The 17,376-nt window shown below is 44.5% G+C and overlaps 1 protein-coding gene across 2 annotated transcripts in view; it reads right to left on the bottom strand.

Moving 5' to 3' along the window:
* Nucleotides 1-205: 205 nt before the first annotated feature.
* LOC105684753 (protein artichoke-like) overlaps nucleotides 206-17,376 on the bottom strand; it is a 63,248-nt gene continuing 46,077 nt past the window's right edge. For both annotated transcript variants that reach the window (XM_048657496.1, XM_048657457.1), the window contains exons 3-6: nucleotides 7,027-7,320; nucleotides 3,396-6,500; nucleotides 2,532-2,875; nucleotides 206-2,452 (exon numbers count right to left, since the gene is read on the bottom strand). In XM_048657496.1, the coding sequence (XP_048513453.1) occupies nucleotides 1,910-2,452; nucleotides 2,532-2,875; nucleotides 3,396-6,500; nucleotides 7,027-7,267 (4,233 nt within the window). In that variant the 5' untranslated portion in view covers nucleotides 7,268-7,320 and the 3' untranslated portion in view covers nucleotides 206-1,909. The remainder of the gene's footprint in view (nucleotides 2,453-2,531; nucleotides 2,876-3,395; nucleotides 6,501-7,026; nucleotides 7,321-17,376) is intronic.

Below are 17,376 nucleotides of genomic sequence, written 5' to 3'. Positions count from 1 at the left end.
GCTGAGGGCGTCAATCATTACGAATAAAGTGCAATTGGAACGCATAATCGTGGATAAGACTTCGTATGATCCCTAGTAATACAAGGTGTATTGTATACTTACGATTATTCACGGACTTGTAGATAACTCTTCCCAATTCTTCAAGATCACTGATGGTTAAAATGATTGAATGTATGTATGAAAGAAGTAATACTTCGTCATGGTATCCTCATTCTCATGATTTTCTTTTATTATCTGAAAGCCTAATACTATGATATAGAACGCTATGTATTCACCTATCTATATACATACTTGTGTCATCAATTTTTTTTTTTGTTTATTTTTCCTTTTTCTCCGTATCGTCATAATAATATATCTGTTTACTGCGTTATATAGGTATATTGGTAATTCAATGTAGTACATTTTGGCAGGAATCACAAATGTTTATTCAATTTTCATTTTGATTGATCATTTCTCTGTGGTTTTTTTTTTTTTTTTTTTTTTTCATGGATCGTTCACCCGCAGGGTTCTGTGTCTCCTGTTAGTAGGGACGTAATTTTCTTGAGATTAGATTCTCGTTACGCGTTTACCGGGGGCATCTTTCTAACTGCCGAGGGGCGATATTGGATCGGTTCGGTCTCGGCTCCAAGACTGTGTTCAGTGTTTCGGGGTGGAATTAGTCGGCTTTGGGAAAGGGAATGGGCGACGCCCGGTCAGATCCACTGGCTGGGCCCCATTATCCGTAACTTGGTTCGCGTTGGAAATGTAAGCAAGTCTCTTACCCCCTTCCCCTGGTCCCCGGAAATCCTAAACCACGGCTCCTTGACTTTTGAAACATGCCCCGGGAATCGGGATGGCTTAGATGTCAACCCTACTGTGATTCTAAATACCAAGTCGCCGGGCGTCGGAATGGCGAAGAGCGAAGAGTTTGTCATTGGACGCTATAGATACCTTGTGTACGTACATATAATTTTTACACATACATATGCGAATATATCACATATCATATATCTACACAATTTTTTTTCGTCGTTCTCTGCGACAGCTTTCGAATGGTGGGTGAGTGTAACTTTGAGTAGTTCGACGGTTCGATAGTTTTTTTTTCATTGTTCTCTATATCGATATAGTTCATATTTACAAATATGTATTTTCTAATTTACACCAACGATGGGTATATTGTTAACACGGTTAACTAAAATTTCAAAATATCAGTCTTTGTACGAAATTCAAAAATCAATTATTTTTTCATCATATCGTTGTATACATAAACTATTTAATTATTTTGTTGTTGAACAATTTTTTTTTTTTTTTTTTGCACTCACGTTCGGTGTACAGTACATCGAACACTTCATTGTTTTGTATGAATTTCTAAAATCTGATTATTATTGGGTATTATTTTTTAACAAAAATTTCAATTCGTTTGACCGGAACTGTTCCTGTATATATACGTATATTCACACACTTTCCCTTCACTTTACGATGTCTTTTACTTGTATATATTTATCATCCCTTGTGACCTTTGATGGTACCTGCTTAATAAATATTCAATTTACCCTACTTCAGAATTCATACCTTTGTGCCAGTTGTACTCGTTCGTCGTTCAATTGTGACCTCGTCTCACCTGTGAGATTGTCAACTTCACTTGTGCAAACAACTGTAAATAATCCATATCGGCATCATCTTCGCACTCACTGTCCTACATATGTATACACCAAGTTTTCTTCGCAACTCAGTGGCATAGATAGTTCTGCAATTGTCGAGGTGGTCGTTGTGAAAAAATTGCCTCCAACCTCACGGAAATATTCGAGTCGTATTACAAAGCACGATACATATGATCAGTTATTCAACGAAATATCTGACTGCAATTTGAAATATTACTCATTTCTATCTCGTGCTCGCTAGGACTTCGGTGAGACTTGGAGGCCTTGGGCTACGAATTTAAAGAGGTCGTACCAATATTGCTGATAAAACTCGGGCAGGCGTTTTCCGCCCGGTCAACACCCTGCAATGAAAAATGTCGGTACGACATGTACTCCGGGGGGTTTGTCGGGATCGGTTGTTCTCTTTTTATAGCTGCACGCTGCTTTTTCATCTTCATGTAACCCAGCACTGAAACTAAAACCACGAAAACGACGAAACCCATACAGCTTCCGACGATTAGACCCAATCTTCGGGTCAGGATGCTCGCCAGACCTCCACGATCACCTACGGGTCCGTCGCCGACGATCGAATCTGGAGCGTCCAGAGTCCTAACTTCGGTGCATCGGCTCATCGGGGAATCGACCATCACCGGAAGTGCTGACCCTTCGATAACGTCATCGCGGGAAGCGTTCCATTGCCAGGATAGGGTACCATCGGGAACTGGACTCCCCCAGCTGCCGAGTCCCAGTACGCAGATGAGATACCTTGTGTCGGATGCCAATTTCGATAGTTTGACCGAGCGTGTTTTGGGATCAAGTAGCTTCCCTCGGACCTTAGATACGACAAATAATGCAAGGAAAAATTTTTGTAGCAAAGCCCTCCTTGAGGTTTGGTAAGTTTTTCACCGTTACCTCATCTACGTTGTCCAAAGCGTGATAAGCCACTTGATATCCATGAAGACCCGAGTGATTGCGGCTCTGCCACGAAACTAGGACGGAAAAAGGTTGGATATCTTGAATAGCGAGTTTAAGGACCAAAGGTGCCGAGCAAAAGGCGTGCGGGTCAAGGTCCAGAAACACAAGACCGCGAAGTTCCGGGGGTTGTTCGCAACGCAGCAATCCTCCCTCTTTGTCGCCCACTCCGACACCACCACTGCCTCTACCATTTCCTCGACCGACACCGCCGACCAATTTTTGATGATCCCGCAGCCATTCCCATACCTCTTGAGAGTCGCAGCCGCAATGCAAAGGATTTTCTACGGAGGAAAAACGTTATGGGGAAAATGTCCAGAGAGACTTGAGAATAGAAAATTATTTCACCGGTGATGTGGGAAATCGTTGTTACAGCAGATGAAATCGAAGATAGACTAGATGAGTACCGGTAACTTCACCAGACGAGTTTTACGTTCAATAATTCGGTCTCAACTTTATCTCGTTGAACGTAGGGGAAACTTTCCGATGAAATTATATACTAAACTAAACGTCAGCTCACTGCAGCTGTGGTACTGTAAGTTGAAATGAATTACTGCCACTGTTTTGACTAGGTACCCACTCGTGTAAACTCCAATAAATCGAGTTACTATTATGCCGACACGTTGCAACGGAAAGTTGACTGTAAGATTTGGCACGTCAATGAAAGGATAGGAATAAATAGACCCGGGGGTTTTGGCAGGGCGGAGATTGAACTCGTCCGGAATGAGCGAGGTGAAGGATTTTGGGGAATAGGCGAGTCCGGCGGGGCAAAAGCAAATATTATGGGGTTGGAAATCTACTTGCCTTCGGCTCTCAGACTCCGTATCTGCGTCTCTAGGGGGCGAAAGGCGTTGAGTGGCAAATTTTCCAAGTAATTTCTACTCAAGTCCAGTAATCGAAGCTTCTTCAAAGGTCTGAACGCTTCGCTTGATACGGCGTTGATCCAGTTTCCGTACAAGTGTAACTCAACTAGGCTGATTAAATTCTTGAATGTCACCTTTCCTACGATTCCAATTTGATTGTACGACAGATCCAATACTTGCAAAGATTTCAGATCAGACGGAAATTCTTCTAATTCCTTCAATCTGTTGTGAGTAAGATTGAGTATCCGAAGATGTTCGAGACCTTGAAGTCTTTCCTGCGGTACGCTTTCCAAGATATTCATTCCCATGTGCAAAGTTAGTAAATTTGGTAGGCTTCTAAAAGCGCCCGGTGAAATCCTCGAGATGCTATTTTGCCCGAGAATGAGATGCAGAAGTGCTGGGAACGCTTCAAAGTCTTGCGAAGTTACGATGCTCAAGTTGGTACCGGATATATGGATCTCTTGTAGCATCGGGTACATCGCTTCGGACGGAAGATCGTGAATTCTGTTCAACGGGTTCCTTGTGAGATTCAGCCAAGCGAGACTCGGTAGATTTTGTCCGGAAAGAGCCACCGCTGGAATTTGTCGAAACTTGTTCTCCGAGACATCGACTCGCCTCAACATCGAAGAATGGACAAAAAAGTTTGCCGGAAGAGCGTTGAGGTGGTTGTGGCTCAGATCTACCGACAAAAGGCGAGACAAATTGGCGGTAGCAAATCCGGACATCGTGACGATTTGATTTTTACTCAAATCCAGTTCTCTCAGGTATTTCAATCCCGCGAAACTCGCTACGTCTACCGTGACCAGGATATTACGTGCGAGTGATAAGATTTCCAGATTCAGAGCACTGGAAAGGGCCGAGTAGGGTATCTCCAGGAATCTGTTGTCGTCCAACTTTATCTCTCTCAATGATAATAATCCGTCAAATATGCCGGGTGGTAAAATTCCTAACGAATCTTTGCTCGCGTGTATTCTGGTGAGATTTCTGTTCATGGAGAAAATATTCTCCGGTAGTTGATTCAAGTGAGCTTCGTCCAGGAATAGATCCTGGAGAGACGGTAGACCGTTGAAACTGTGCTCGGACAACTGGCTAAAATTATTTCCAGATGCAGCTAATACGCGGAGTCCAGGAATATTCAAACGTTGCAGGGCAGACGCTGTCAGCGCATTGTTCTCCAGATTGAGATCGGTCAGGTTTCCAAGACCGCGAAAAGCACCGTGCTCCACGCTTGCGATCGAACAATTTCTCAGGTTGAGAATTTTTATCGGAAGCCCTTCCTGAAATATTGCGTGATGAAGAACCGACAAGTGGTTATCCGATAAATCGAGAATACTGAGCTTCTTCAGTGCCGTCAATGCGTACGGGTCCAAACGTCTGAGACCGTTGTCACGTAGATACAATTCCTCGAGTTCGTGGAGTTCCGAGAAAGTTCTTGCTGTCACGTGAGTCAAACGATTCATGCTCAGCTCGAGGAACTTCAGAGCTTGCATCGGTTGAAAGGCCGCATCTTCGATGCGTGATATGGAGTTATTGGTGAGATAAAGTCGTTCGACGAGGAGGAGATCCCGAAACAGAGGAGCTTGGAGATGCGTCAATTTATTATGACCGAGCCACATGATGCGAACGGAGGCTTGCCCGCGCAGAGAATCGTTGTGTAAAACGCCGAGTCCGTTGCTGTCCAGTTGAATGGAAACCAAGGAGCTTCCGGCCGAGCCCGTACCGGCATTCGAATCACCCGAAGAAAGCTGAAATACGTCCCCGAGAACCGTGAGGAGATTCCCCTGTAAATTGACATGCTGAAGACTGTGCAAAGTTCGCAGAGCTCCGGTTTCCATATCCGTTATAGCGTTGCTCTGCAAGTGAAGTTCCAGGAGTACCGGAAGTGGCGAAAACACTCCCCTTCTCACCTCCTTTATTTGATTGTCCTGGAGTCGCAGTTCGCGCAGTTGTCGCAACTTTGAAAAAGTGCCGACATCCAACTCGCGAATCTTATTACCGTCTAATGACAGTGAGGAGAGATTCTCGGAGTGTTCGAAAAATTCTTTAGGTACTTTCTCTATATAATTGTTGCTCAGGTGTAGCTGAGCCAGCTGATGCAACGTTACAAGTCCCCTGGCGTCTATCCTCCGTATCGCATTCTGCTGGAGGTAGAGCACCGCCAGGCTGATACTACCGGCGAAAGCGTCGCTCGGTATTTCGAGAATGTTATTTTCAGCTAAATACAACTCTCGGAGTTCCGGTAATTTTGCGAAAACCCCACCTATGTTGTGAACGTGATTATGGCTGAGCTCTATTGTGCGGAGGCGTTCGTTCCCTCTGAATGTGGCAACGTTCAGGAAAACGATCTTGTTGTGGCTCAAGTCAATGGACTCGAGATCTTTGAGGGAAACGAAGGCGTCCTCGTGAATGCTCTCTATGGAATTATAGTAGAGAGAAAGAGTGTGCAAAATTGGACAGGGTCTGAAGCAGTCCTCGGGGAGTTTCTCAAAATTGTTACTGCTCAGATCAAGGATGAGAAGAGAACTCAAGGTCGAGTATCCGTCGTTCGGTAGCTCGGATATTTCGTTCCACGCGAGTCTTAGAGAAGCCAAATTCTCTAGTCTTCTCAGAGGTGCCATTGGAAAAAATTTCAGCTTGTTTTCCGCCAAATCGAGGTTACTCAGATTCTCTTCCAACCCGGCGAAAGCGTATTCCGAGATCTTGGATATTTGGTTACCTTTCACGCTGAGTTTCATCAGCTTCAAACCGTAGAAGCAAAAGGAGGGTAAGTCCTGTATGAGGTTTGCCTCGAGATCCAGGACCGCCAGCTTATGGAGATCAGCTAAGGCTTTCTGGGGGACATGCGGCAGTCGTCCGGACACGAGCGCTAGAGACTCCAGACTCTGGTTCAGATTTATAAACGCGGATTCGCTCACCTCCCTTATAGCCGAGTGAGATATCTGGAGATATCTTATTTGCGAACCAGGTGGAAACGCGATTTCTTTCAGTTCTTCTACCGTCTTATCTAACTCGTAGACGCTCAGGGATTGCACCAAAGTGTCCGTACCTAGAACATAAAGAATCAAGGATTCGCAATTTCTTTTCCTCCGATTTCAAATATTCATACGTTTGACGTCAGAGCTTCGCTGGTGATTTGGTACGATGAAAAAAAAAAGGGGAGACCGGAGTCACCCCACGTAAAAGCCCTTCCTTTGTTATCCAAAACCTCCGGGTTTTGTGGTAGTGAGGTACGATGAGTGTGTGCTAGGTAGTGCCCGAAATTCGAACATTTCCACACACGTGACTTCTCGATTCGAAGAATTACCAATTTAAAAGAGAAGTCCTAGGCTGCACGAACTTCCGCTTAGGGTTTGCCCGTACGAAAATGGCCAAAATGAGATGGAAAAACCTTTGAAATTCACGAAAGCAATGAAACAACGCGATTGTGGCCCTTTCTGCCTCACAATGAGCAGCGGGGAAAAACGAACGAAATAAAAAGAGGATAATAACAAAAGCAGGAGCAACCGTCGTGGATTTCACGGAGAATTTGCCCCGGCTGTGAATAAGATCGGTGGAAATGTCTCACGGTTTACCTCCGGCGTTGAGAACACCTTGCAGCGTAGATCTCAGCATCTCTTCGGTCGCGCCAGCGCATTCGAGGAACAAGCCGTCCTCAAAATTGTAACAGGGGCACCCAGGGATCGTCTCCGTCGGCGGGCATTCCGCGGCCTGCGCGTGAACCTCAAAGACTATTGCGAGGGCGACCAGCGCCAAGCAACGACCACGCCTTGCCGAATTCAAGCGACAGCACCACGGATAAAAGCTTCGCATCATCGTAACATTACTTCAGATTCTCATTGCGGTTAGACCGATCGGTCAAAGTCACCCTGAAACAAGAAGCGATCACCCCCACATCATTTCTTCGTTCATCCCATGATGAAAGACACCGACTGGTCCGTATTCACAAGTTATGCTTTCAGGGATTAAGGAGTTTGACTAGTTTTTTCGTACGTTGAATTTCCTAGAAGGAAAAAATGTAGTTAGCCACTTTTAGAGGTAAAAGCGAGTTGCGAATATGGGCCACTATAAATTTGTTACCGATTGTCAGCACCGAAATTATCATTTCATCATCATTAAATAGTTACGTCCTACTATCCGAAGACAGAGGGATGACGTCATCCAAGTATTTTGTAATAAATTTCGCAGCCCCACCTTTGCCATGTTCCGTAATCAATGTTCGTACAATCAATCTTCACTTATCTAAATAGATGGTAAACGCTCTCGGCGGTATGAGAAAGTGATTAAACGATGTTTCTGTTTTATTCATTTATTATGAAAGAATAATTATTTATACACAGATTCCCTCGCTTCTTCGGTGTAACACAACTCGTTCGAGGGTTGGGGTTGGGGCTGGGGTTGGGGTGAAATTTCAACTTTTGATGGGATAATGAATCGTACATTTGAATTTCCACGCAACAAACGCGGGGTCATCACGATCCGTAGGCATGTGTCTCGTTTGATCATTCCCTCCGGAAGAATGAATAAAAATTAAATACCGCCCTTGAACGAAGCCGATTCTTCCGTAAACACTGCAGAGGGCGTACAGATTAATAGAGCGATAAAGCCGATGGAAAATCGAAAAAGATAACGAAGAAGTTTCATCCACCCTCCTACCCCTCGTCGCTGCGTTTCCGAGCACCGAATTCTAAGGTCTGAATTCCATCGAGGCTGTCGGTTGTATTCCGATTGCTAGGTCCATTTTTCCTATACGGTCGTTCCCGCAACCGCAGGCGGAATCAATTGATTAATCTGAGGGCGATATGATCGCTGCTGGGCAAAATGGTAAATCAACGTTCGAATCCGACCATCACCCGTCGCATTTCATCTAGCGCGCCCGGGTATACACGGAGTCAATCATCGACGGTGTTAACTGCATTAGGTTTCCTTCTGTATAACGTCCGCTTCCGATAGCTACGGAAATGAATGCAAGCTGCATAATGGGTGCCCCCTGCACCGGAGGGTACATTCAATTTTTTCGAACGCGATTCTATAACGCGCAGATTCAACGGAAAAAGAAATAACAAGGAGAGAAAAAATATCCTTTATACGAATGGGTATAGGATATCGGGGGGGTGAAGAATTATATTTCCTTCGTTTGATAAATCGAAAATCTTTTAGATAAAATTGAGCGATGTTTTGGGCAAGTTGTGATGGATGTTCCTCTCTCCGAATTACAACTTTCAAGGGAAACAATTTTTCTCTCCGACGTCTCGAAAGGGTTTAAATCTTATAAACACAGAATTTCGTCCACGGTTTCGAAATAACCGAGCTGGGTTCTGAGTTTCGACTTATTTCAACAGAAATGACAACGCGGTACTAACACACATAGGTATACCTCACAAATATAATCCTATCCATATAAGTTACACTACGATCGTTGGTCTTCAGCGATAAGAGGATATACCGTACGACGTCTACCGTATACATTCTGCTACAGAGCCGCGAAAAGGCGATACGAAAAATACACTACATTTATAGTTCCTCTTTTTCTTTCTTTTTTTTTTTTTCTAATTTCTATATCCAACTTATTTTTTCTTCTTTCCTCCGCAAAAAATATATTTCTATCAAATATTTCTCAATCGCTCCGAGCTGTATCGTGTCTTCCCATCGCGATACCGTGAGATCTCCGGGAGACTCGACTCTAAAACGGAAGCAAATCGATCAACGCCGTTCCGTTCGTACTGCGGATAGAAATATACCCGGCGGATCAACGGGGAGAATACGTCGCCATTACGCGACTGGTGTGTGTGTGTGTGTCGTATATATACGCGTGTACCTCATCCGCCCCAATATCGTACACAACCTCGAACGTTTTTCGATCCGATAGCGATGTAATAGAAAAACCGTGCGATGATCCGCAACGAAAGCATCGATCGATTGTACAAGAGAACGAGAAAATTCGCATCTCAACACTTCGCAACTGTTTGCATAATTCCGTCGCTCATCTTTCGCGGACGATCGATATGAATTCTTTCGGGCTTGTTTCGTATCATTCTTTAATGCCTGGAGATAAAGGAAGCGACAGCACGTCTTACTCGTAGAGGCTTCGACTCGGTGGTGTACGCAGTCCTGATATCCTCCCCCACTCCCCCACTCCCCCACCCCCCTTATTTTTCTCTCTTCGGTATTTTCCTTTACAAGTCGTCTACCTCGAGCTGGTTTTCTGCTGTAAGTTTCGCCGAAGGGTCGCGGTCGCGGTCACAGCATTCACGGCACGACCGCCATAAATGCGTTACGCTTCGCGAACGCGTGTGCGTGCCCGTGCCATTAATAACCTTGTTCCCGTACTCTCCCTACCCCGGCCTACTACCTGCCTTACAGCAGGGCTACTCCGCGAGTCGCGACCAAAGCGGACCTCCCTCCGGGTTCTTCTCAGGGTTATTCGTATCACCCTACACACCGTACATACACAGCTATCGCACCGTACAGGAGGATAATGTGTGACTCCTGGACGCCGCTGTACATATATAAAGATAAATGTGTCCCCGAAGCGCATCCATCTTCTCCGTTCCTGTCCGTCTTTGTGGGGATGCCAGAAGCTGATATCGAGATGCAGGTGGTGGGGGATAGTTTATAAGGTAATGCCTGTGAAAGGGATACTCAGGAAGCGAAGTATAAACGGGTGTAACGTGAACGGGCCCCATTGCCACTCTTCGAAGATTTCGCTGATCAATCTGAACGAATAATAATAAAAAAATTATTTCACCGTGAGACTATAATTTCTGCTGAACTTTTCAAGAAGATTCCGAGCAGAACCGCTGCCTAAATATAACAAGTTTCACAATCAAGAATTCCCCACAAGTATATCGACTACAAAACGAACGATTGGTTTCGGTCCGAAGCCCTTCGGATACCTTGGGAAGACGATCCGCTAAACTGTATCGGATTTGAGGCGACGCGTCGAGACTGTGAAACCCCGATCCGCCGCACCACGAAAACTCAGAGTACCTATATCGCTGACAAGGGTGCCTCGGGCGTTCCAACAGTCTCACAGGTCAATCAGGTTCTCACTTTTCTCATAAAAATGAAAAGTCGATGGATCAATCGGGAGATAAGCGTTTGTTTGTATGCCCGATACATCTTTTTAAACGGATCGCAATTTCGGAGCGGGCGGCGTTCACGTCCTCGTGAAACGAGCGGCATAAAGTAGAGAGAAATTGACAAAGGTAGGCGGCGTAATCGGGTATAAGCGAAATGTGTCAGCGCGTTTCTCAGGTCGCATAGCATCCTCAGCGAGACTCGAAGCGTTGATGAAAACTTTTTGATTCCTATAGAAAAAGATGGGAATGCCAGTCACGAGTGTCGTAAACCCTTCACCCTTTTCTTCGAGATCCTCCCCACCTCCTTCTCAAATCTCCAGAGCGCTATGCGTTTTCGGATATACAGTTGTAAATTTCACATTCAAAGAGGTAAGGATATCGGAAGAAGAGACGTGTCGGAAGATCGCGTCTTGAATCGCGATTAACGCGAAATTAACGGTTGCACGCGCTATAAATTTTCCCAACTCTGTTTCGAAACAGGATATATATATATATATAAGATATATTCTCGCACCCTTACGGTGGACGTTATTGCGTAGCAGACGCGATCGAATATCCAAAGGGCGCTTGAGTCTCCACATTTTCCCCTTATACTTCATAACGCGTTGAATATTCCACGAAGGGTACCGTGAGGATTTCATGCGCATAGAAAATATATTGGCACTTCGCGTCGAACGCACCGTGCCGTCGCGACGTTCGCGTTCCCCTCCAACTACCGACGCTGCTCTTCCTCGTTCTTAATTTTTTTTTTCTTTTCTTTTCTTGTTTTTTTTTTTTTTTTTTTTTTTTTTTTTCGCAACTCGGAACAGAGGGTCCCGTACTGGTCCTTACTTTTACCCCAGTGCGTACGCGACGCCCGCAGCCTTTTCCATATTCAGCTGACAAATAATTTTGCTGAAAATTTGAAAAATAAAAAGAGAACGATAACGAAAGAGAAAAAGCGGGAAGATTATCAGCGCGTGTGAAATCTGCACCTGCATGCGATTCTTCGGAGAATCAAGCGTGCGCGACGGACGGGGCATCGGAGCGAAACCTTCGGTAATAGTTTCGACGGATGAAACGGAGAGATAGACAAGTTTGGATCCTAATCAAAACCGGGCGCCATGTGTCGGTCGTATTCGGGTGACCCGCATTCCGTATAAATTTACCCTATTGCTACTAATTCCGGACAACGTGGACAAATCCTCTGTATTCGGAAGCGTCCGTGACCGAAATACTCGGCACCCTTATCAATGTGGGTAACGGGACGCGGCGGGGCTGTATAAAGGTGGGAAAAAGAGGAATCCAGATCCTTTACACGAGGTATTATGTATATTTGTACGGCTTTATTGAGGAAGAAAAAATTGCCGTTCTCGCGAATGTGCGACAGGGGAGTTCCATAATTTTCGTTTGCCCTGCTGCACTTCTCCTATAGACTTCCGGTTATGTGGAGGGCGGAAGTCCGTGGTGGTCCGGAGATATAAATTGCACGTATAATAAATACGAAGTCGGATTTCTGAACAGGTATATTTTATTTTTCGGATCTTCTTGTTGCAGAAAAAGTTAAGCGCGACACCGTCCTTTCAATAAAAATGAATAGAAGGAAAATTTTCAACGCGCGAGAATAGCGGTGGGCCATTTAGTTATTAACGTTTAATTTTATTCTCGGATTAAATATTAAGCGAGAAAGAGCCTTTGAATTTCGGATGGAGGCGTGGGGACCTCCTTCGCTTTATTTTTTTTATTTCTTTCCCCCGGTTTTTTTCCAAAAATATCTTGCGTGGTGCAAGACGACGTATTTCAAGTGGTAAACCTGCTACGGGGCTAGTCTTACAAACACCTGGCGGCACCACGTGCCTCGGTAAAATCTAATTAATCAACGCTAATGGCGTTTCACTTTCCTTCGCAAACTTGACGCTCGTTTAAGGGTGTGCGTCGAACGGATCGCGTGATAAATTGAACGTCGAAAAGGAATGAAACTTGCAAAGAAGATGTTCAGTAAGTGTATACTGAGCAGAAGTTTATGATACATGTGCGATAATTTTAAACTTTGATGTTAAACGCGCACTCGAGAGTTTCGAGGCCAAAATAACACCTTTCGCGCCAACTGGCCGTGTTAGGGAATAAATGCCGTGCATCCAGGGAGCAAAATATCGTAGGGAAGCCGTTCAATCACCGGAAGTGCCGGAGAAGCACGTATCCAGCGTTTCGTTTCGTTTCCACTGCCAACCAGGAAATGACCACCTAGATTCCGCGAATATTGGCAAGTATGCAGGTACCCACGTATCTTCTTGTAACGTCACAGAATTCATATCCCCCCGTCCCGTCCCCCCCCCCCCCCACCTCTCCGTCCCGCCGCCACCTTTTACCTCGATCCCGGCAAGTTGCGGAGGTGGGAGTTAGAGCGGATCGACAATCGCTCGCGATCTTCCCGGCAAACCTACCTCGCCAAGATAAACATCTTGGATAAAGTTATCCGTCTATAGGTACACGCGGCGGCATAGTTGCCAGGAATATACCCCGACGACCGGCTCCGTCAACGTATCTCGGCATCCTTGCGGGACGTCGAGGTCTATCCTCTCCCGATCCCAAGAGAAATTTAGCAAAAGCGTTCCGACTTAAAATCGACCAGAAAACTGATACCTCGACGAATTATTGTTTCATGTGCAGTCCGCAGGTTACCCGTTACACTTTTTCCGTGACCAAATTTTTTTCTAGTTTTCTTGGTTTTTTTTTTTTTAGATGCTCACGGCCATAATCTTTCTGGAATTTACAATTGCAAACTTATGGATGTTACAGCTCGTCATTTACAAGATCTAACAACGAAATTACGTGAACTAATTTGAATGATTATGAGCATTTGGAACATCTTGTCGCGCTAAAGGGATACAATCTAGTTAGGAATCTAGTCGTTCTTGCGAATGTACGGAGGGTTCACTTATCTATTTCGGATTATATAACACTTGGATTAAGGATTCTTTTTTTTTCGCGCTGTGGGATTAATTCTTTATTAAACATCGGATGATAAGAACCTCGGATAATGAACTTCTGATCGAAATATTTAGTGGGTGATGTGATCATGTGCTTTTTTCTCATTATATTTATACAGTGGAATTTCGAATGACACGCAATTTCCTGTAGTAGTGTCATACAGCATTAGGATTAAATCGGGCTTTCCACGAATTTCGTAAAATTAATTTCGGTAAAACGAAACCTCTTCCGTTGGTTTCTAAGGGACTTATCCGGCTCTAGTTGCTTGGAATGACTGAAGGCAAAAGATGAGAAAAGAAGCGAAGTAAGAAGAAGAGAAAACAAATGATTTTCGGCACTCCATTCAACGTGCTCGGGTCGCAAAGAATTCACTTCGCTATCAATCAACGCAATGTCTTTTTTAAATCCCACGTTCTGAAGTTTCTTTCAAATCTTCTGTGGTCCGTGATCGGTGAAGTGGTCGGTGGACAGTGTCGTTGAGAAATGAAACTCCGTTCGCAATCTTATCGAGTTCGATAGCTCGCTTTACCCTTACACCGAAAATTGTGTGGTTTAAAATACATCGATCATAAGTTACGGACTCGTTTACCGTAAATGACTCTCATTTATCCAGGAATATGATGTCATCAATTTAAGCTCGGTACCGTCCCGGGATTCAGCTGTTATATTTGTTGCCGTCCCGGATAATAAAATATACCTCGCTTCCATAATTTTCGTTGATCAAATGGGCTTTTTTCTCTTTTTCTCCTTTTCGTTCACTACGTTCACCGGACGTCTTGAAACTAGTTAGACTTACACTGCAGCTTTTCTTTGAAATTTTCGTTCTCGTTTTTTCGCAACCTACACAGTTAGCTGAGTGAAGGAAGGCTTTGCGCTCCTATCAGAATAAGTAAAGTCACAGAGTTAACGAGCTTAACTTTGAATAATTAGAAAAGTCGCAATAACCTCATTACTACGGCAAACGTTTCTCTACAGCTTTGCTGCGTTCGCGTCGCCGGGAACGTCGGTGGAAAAATACTTACTCGCTGCAGTTTCGTGTACCAAGTAGAAACTGGGCGAGGTAGAGCGTAAGTTTCTCCGTGTTCAAGACCCATACACGTGTACACATATTTACCCATAACATATAATATATAGGTATAACCAGGTATGCACAATGACGCTCGAAGCCCTCGTTGAGACCGATTCGCTTGACTAAACCAACGGACTGCGGAGGGTGATTAAAATGTAATATCGTATACGCTTGTTTTTTTATTTATCATTTATTCCACCCCTCGTGCGCCGCACGTTTCGATTTACCTGGCGTTACAAATGGAGTACAAGCGAGGTAAGGAAGGTGTAGGTTAGATAATTAGGCGATAATTAAGTCAACAAAATGCTGAGAAACACCCCCGATTCACCCCTCGTGTAACGATATTGTAGATCGTAGGTACAGGGAAACGCTTTCGTTACATGCCGTGATGAGTAACATTCCTATGATTATGTGAAATTCTTCTACCAATTAGTTAATTGTCTAATGAATTAATTGGTGAAAAAGGGAACCCCCCGGTGTAAAACCGGTGCCTAGTTTCACGCTTTATGTAAAACACACCGAGAACTTATCACGGTTAACTTTTTGTTTGGGTAAGGCGGTGATGCTACAGTGTCGAGGCGCTAAGTGGTTAATCGCGTCGTAGAAGTTATGATATAATTATGAATATTACAGCGTGAAATTATTCCGGGTCAAAAGTCATTCCGGAAGCTAAACGGGTCGAGTTTCGAATGCAAATATCTTTCAACGGCGGAGAATCTCGTCGCCGAGGAATAAAAAGTCACTATTCAACAGCGATTGCTTCTCGGGTCAACCCGATCCGACGAAATTTCTTTTTCTTTCGCTGCGAAATCCATCCCGTTTCAGGTTGGATAATATAAGTGGCATGTTACTTAGCGCGTACTGTCCCGAGTCAACGGTACACGTGGTGTTTGCCGGATTAAGTCTGGTAAACACCTCAGGGCAAGGGGTGTGCACGTGAGATAGGTCGATCGACCCCTGCGCGACCTGTGTATGTTGTTCACCAGCTTTTCCCTCGCTAAATAAACTCACCCCAAAAGTTTTACTGTATTTCGCTCGGGGAAAATGAAGTTTTTTTCGCCAAGTATTTCAGCCCCCGCATGTCTTACGTACACACATTCTATACTCAACGGCAAATCATTCGAGAGAACGACTGGCGGGGGTTTTTTGTTGAAAAAAAAATGAAAAAAATAATTCAAATAAATAAAAATTATAATACCCCATGCCAAGGATGGAAATTATACCTTCTTGACGCGCGTTTCGTAAGGGCAAAGAAAGGGAGGGAGGGAGGGAAGAAAGAGTGAACCTCCATAGAAAACGGGGGATTTGTATGCGGTATTCGTTGGCGGGGTAGAATTCAGAAATCCGTGGAGTATACGTGAGACGCGAGAAAATTATAAGAGACGAGCAAAGTTTTTCTTCAAATACCACGAAGGCTTACATTGGAAATCTTTTTAACACGTTTCGCTTGCTCATTGCGAATAAATACTCTCCGAATGTTGTTTCGTTTCTTTCCCCAATGGATCATTATCGTTGAAGCTAGTGGAGACGTTAATAAGCCAAGATATGAAGTCCACTCAAATTTTCGAGAGATCTAATTTGTTTTGAGGTAAGAAAAAAAACGAGATGATAAAAAGTTTCACCTCAGCGGACCACGCGAATCGCGAACAAGAATGCTCCGTGCTTTAAAGTAGACGCGGTTCGAAGGGTGGGTGGTAGAGTTGAAAAGGGCGGGCGCAATGAGAGGAGAAGAAAACGATGGGCGAGGCTGCAAGACTCGTAGAGGTTAGACGGGTGATAACTAATCGCGGTAAATTACGGACGTTACCACCACGTGAAACGAAGTTGCGCTTTACGACTCTGATCTCTTGCGTTCTTGCAACAGAAATTGCACCCAGGGGTGGAATACGACGTGGCTGTATACCCGACGAACGTTATACCCCTGTGCCCATATGTGTGCATAAGTTACGCGCTATGTCTTTAATGTCTACGGTTTTTCAGTCGTAAACCACCGATGGGACCTCCGGTCGTTCGTATGTTACGAGAATCTATGACGCTAGCGTGAAACGAGTACGACGATCGCGCTGGAAAATCTCAAATATTGACGAAGAAAGTATACGGGAAAAATGGGAGATTCGACGGGCTGTGATCTTCGCATGTACGTTTGGCCAATCACGAAAAATGACAATCGCGTAGAATCTGCGATCGATGGACTTTTACAACGGGAAAACGATCTCTGTGATCCTCTTTAACCGTGATCTGTTTTTCCTTGTTTTCGAAATTCTTTTTCGCAGAATGTGCAGGAATATGGAAGAATATTCGTTTCGTTCGGATATACGTGGAGCACTTTTCTAAACGGAATGATCATATTCCGGAGTGTGCTCAACTGGCAGTAGATAAAATCGGTGCAAGCGATATTCAATTTTCTGGCTTTGACTAGTTTGTTGGAGTTCTACTATAAGCTTTGTTCAAACCCACTGGTTACGAGTGTCCCATAAATTTGAAACTCCTGGTATGTAATGTACTTATACCCATCCTATGCCCCTGCAGACTGTGGGAGCCCGTTCGTCCCTGCCGTTTACCAAATCCCAGAATACGTTCTAGGCTTGGCTCGATTACCATCGTATTAGTTTTTCGATTAGGTTCCTCTCCATTCCCCGGGCGTAGTGGTTATATACCAAGAAACGGATCGAAGCGAGGAAACAGCTCGCGGATTTCCACCAGCCAACTCCGTGCTACGTCTCTTCTTTTTTCATATCCTACTTTGCCACGGCGGCTGTATGGGTTCTACAAATAAGGAATAAGAAAATCTTCCATACTTCGCA

This window comes from Athalia rosae, chromosome 1, assembly GCF_917208135.1.
Source record: "Athalia rosae chromosome 1, iyAthRosa1.1, whole genome shotgun sequence".
NCBI lineage: Eukaryota > Metazoa > Arthropoda > Insecta > Hymenoptera > Athaliidae > Athalia > Athalia rosae.
This window is presented reverse-complemented; position numbering and strand designations above follow the sequence as displayed.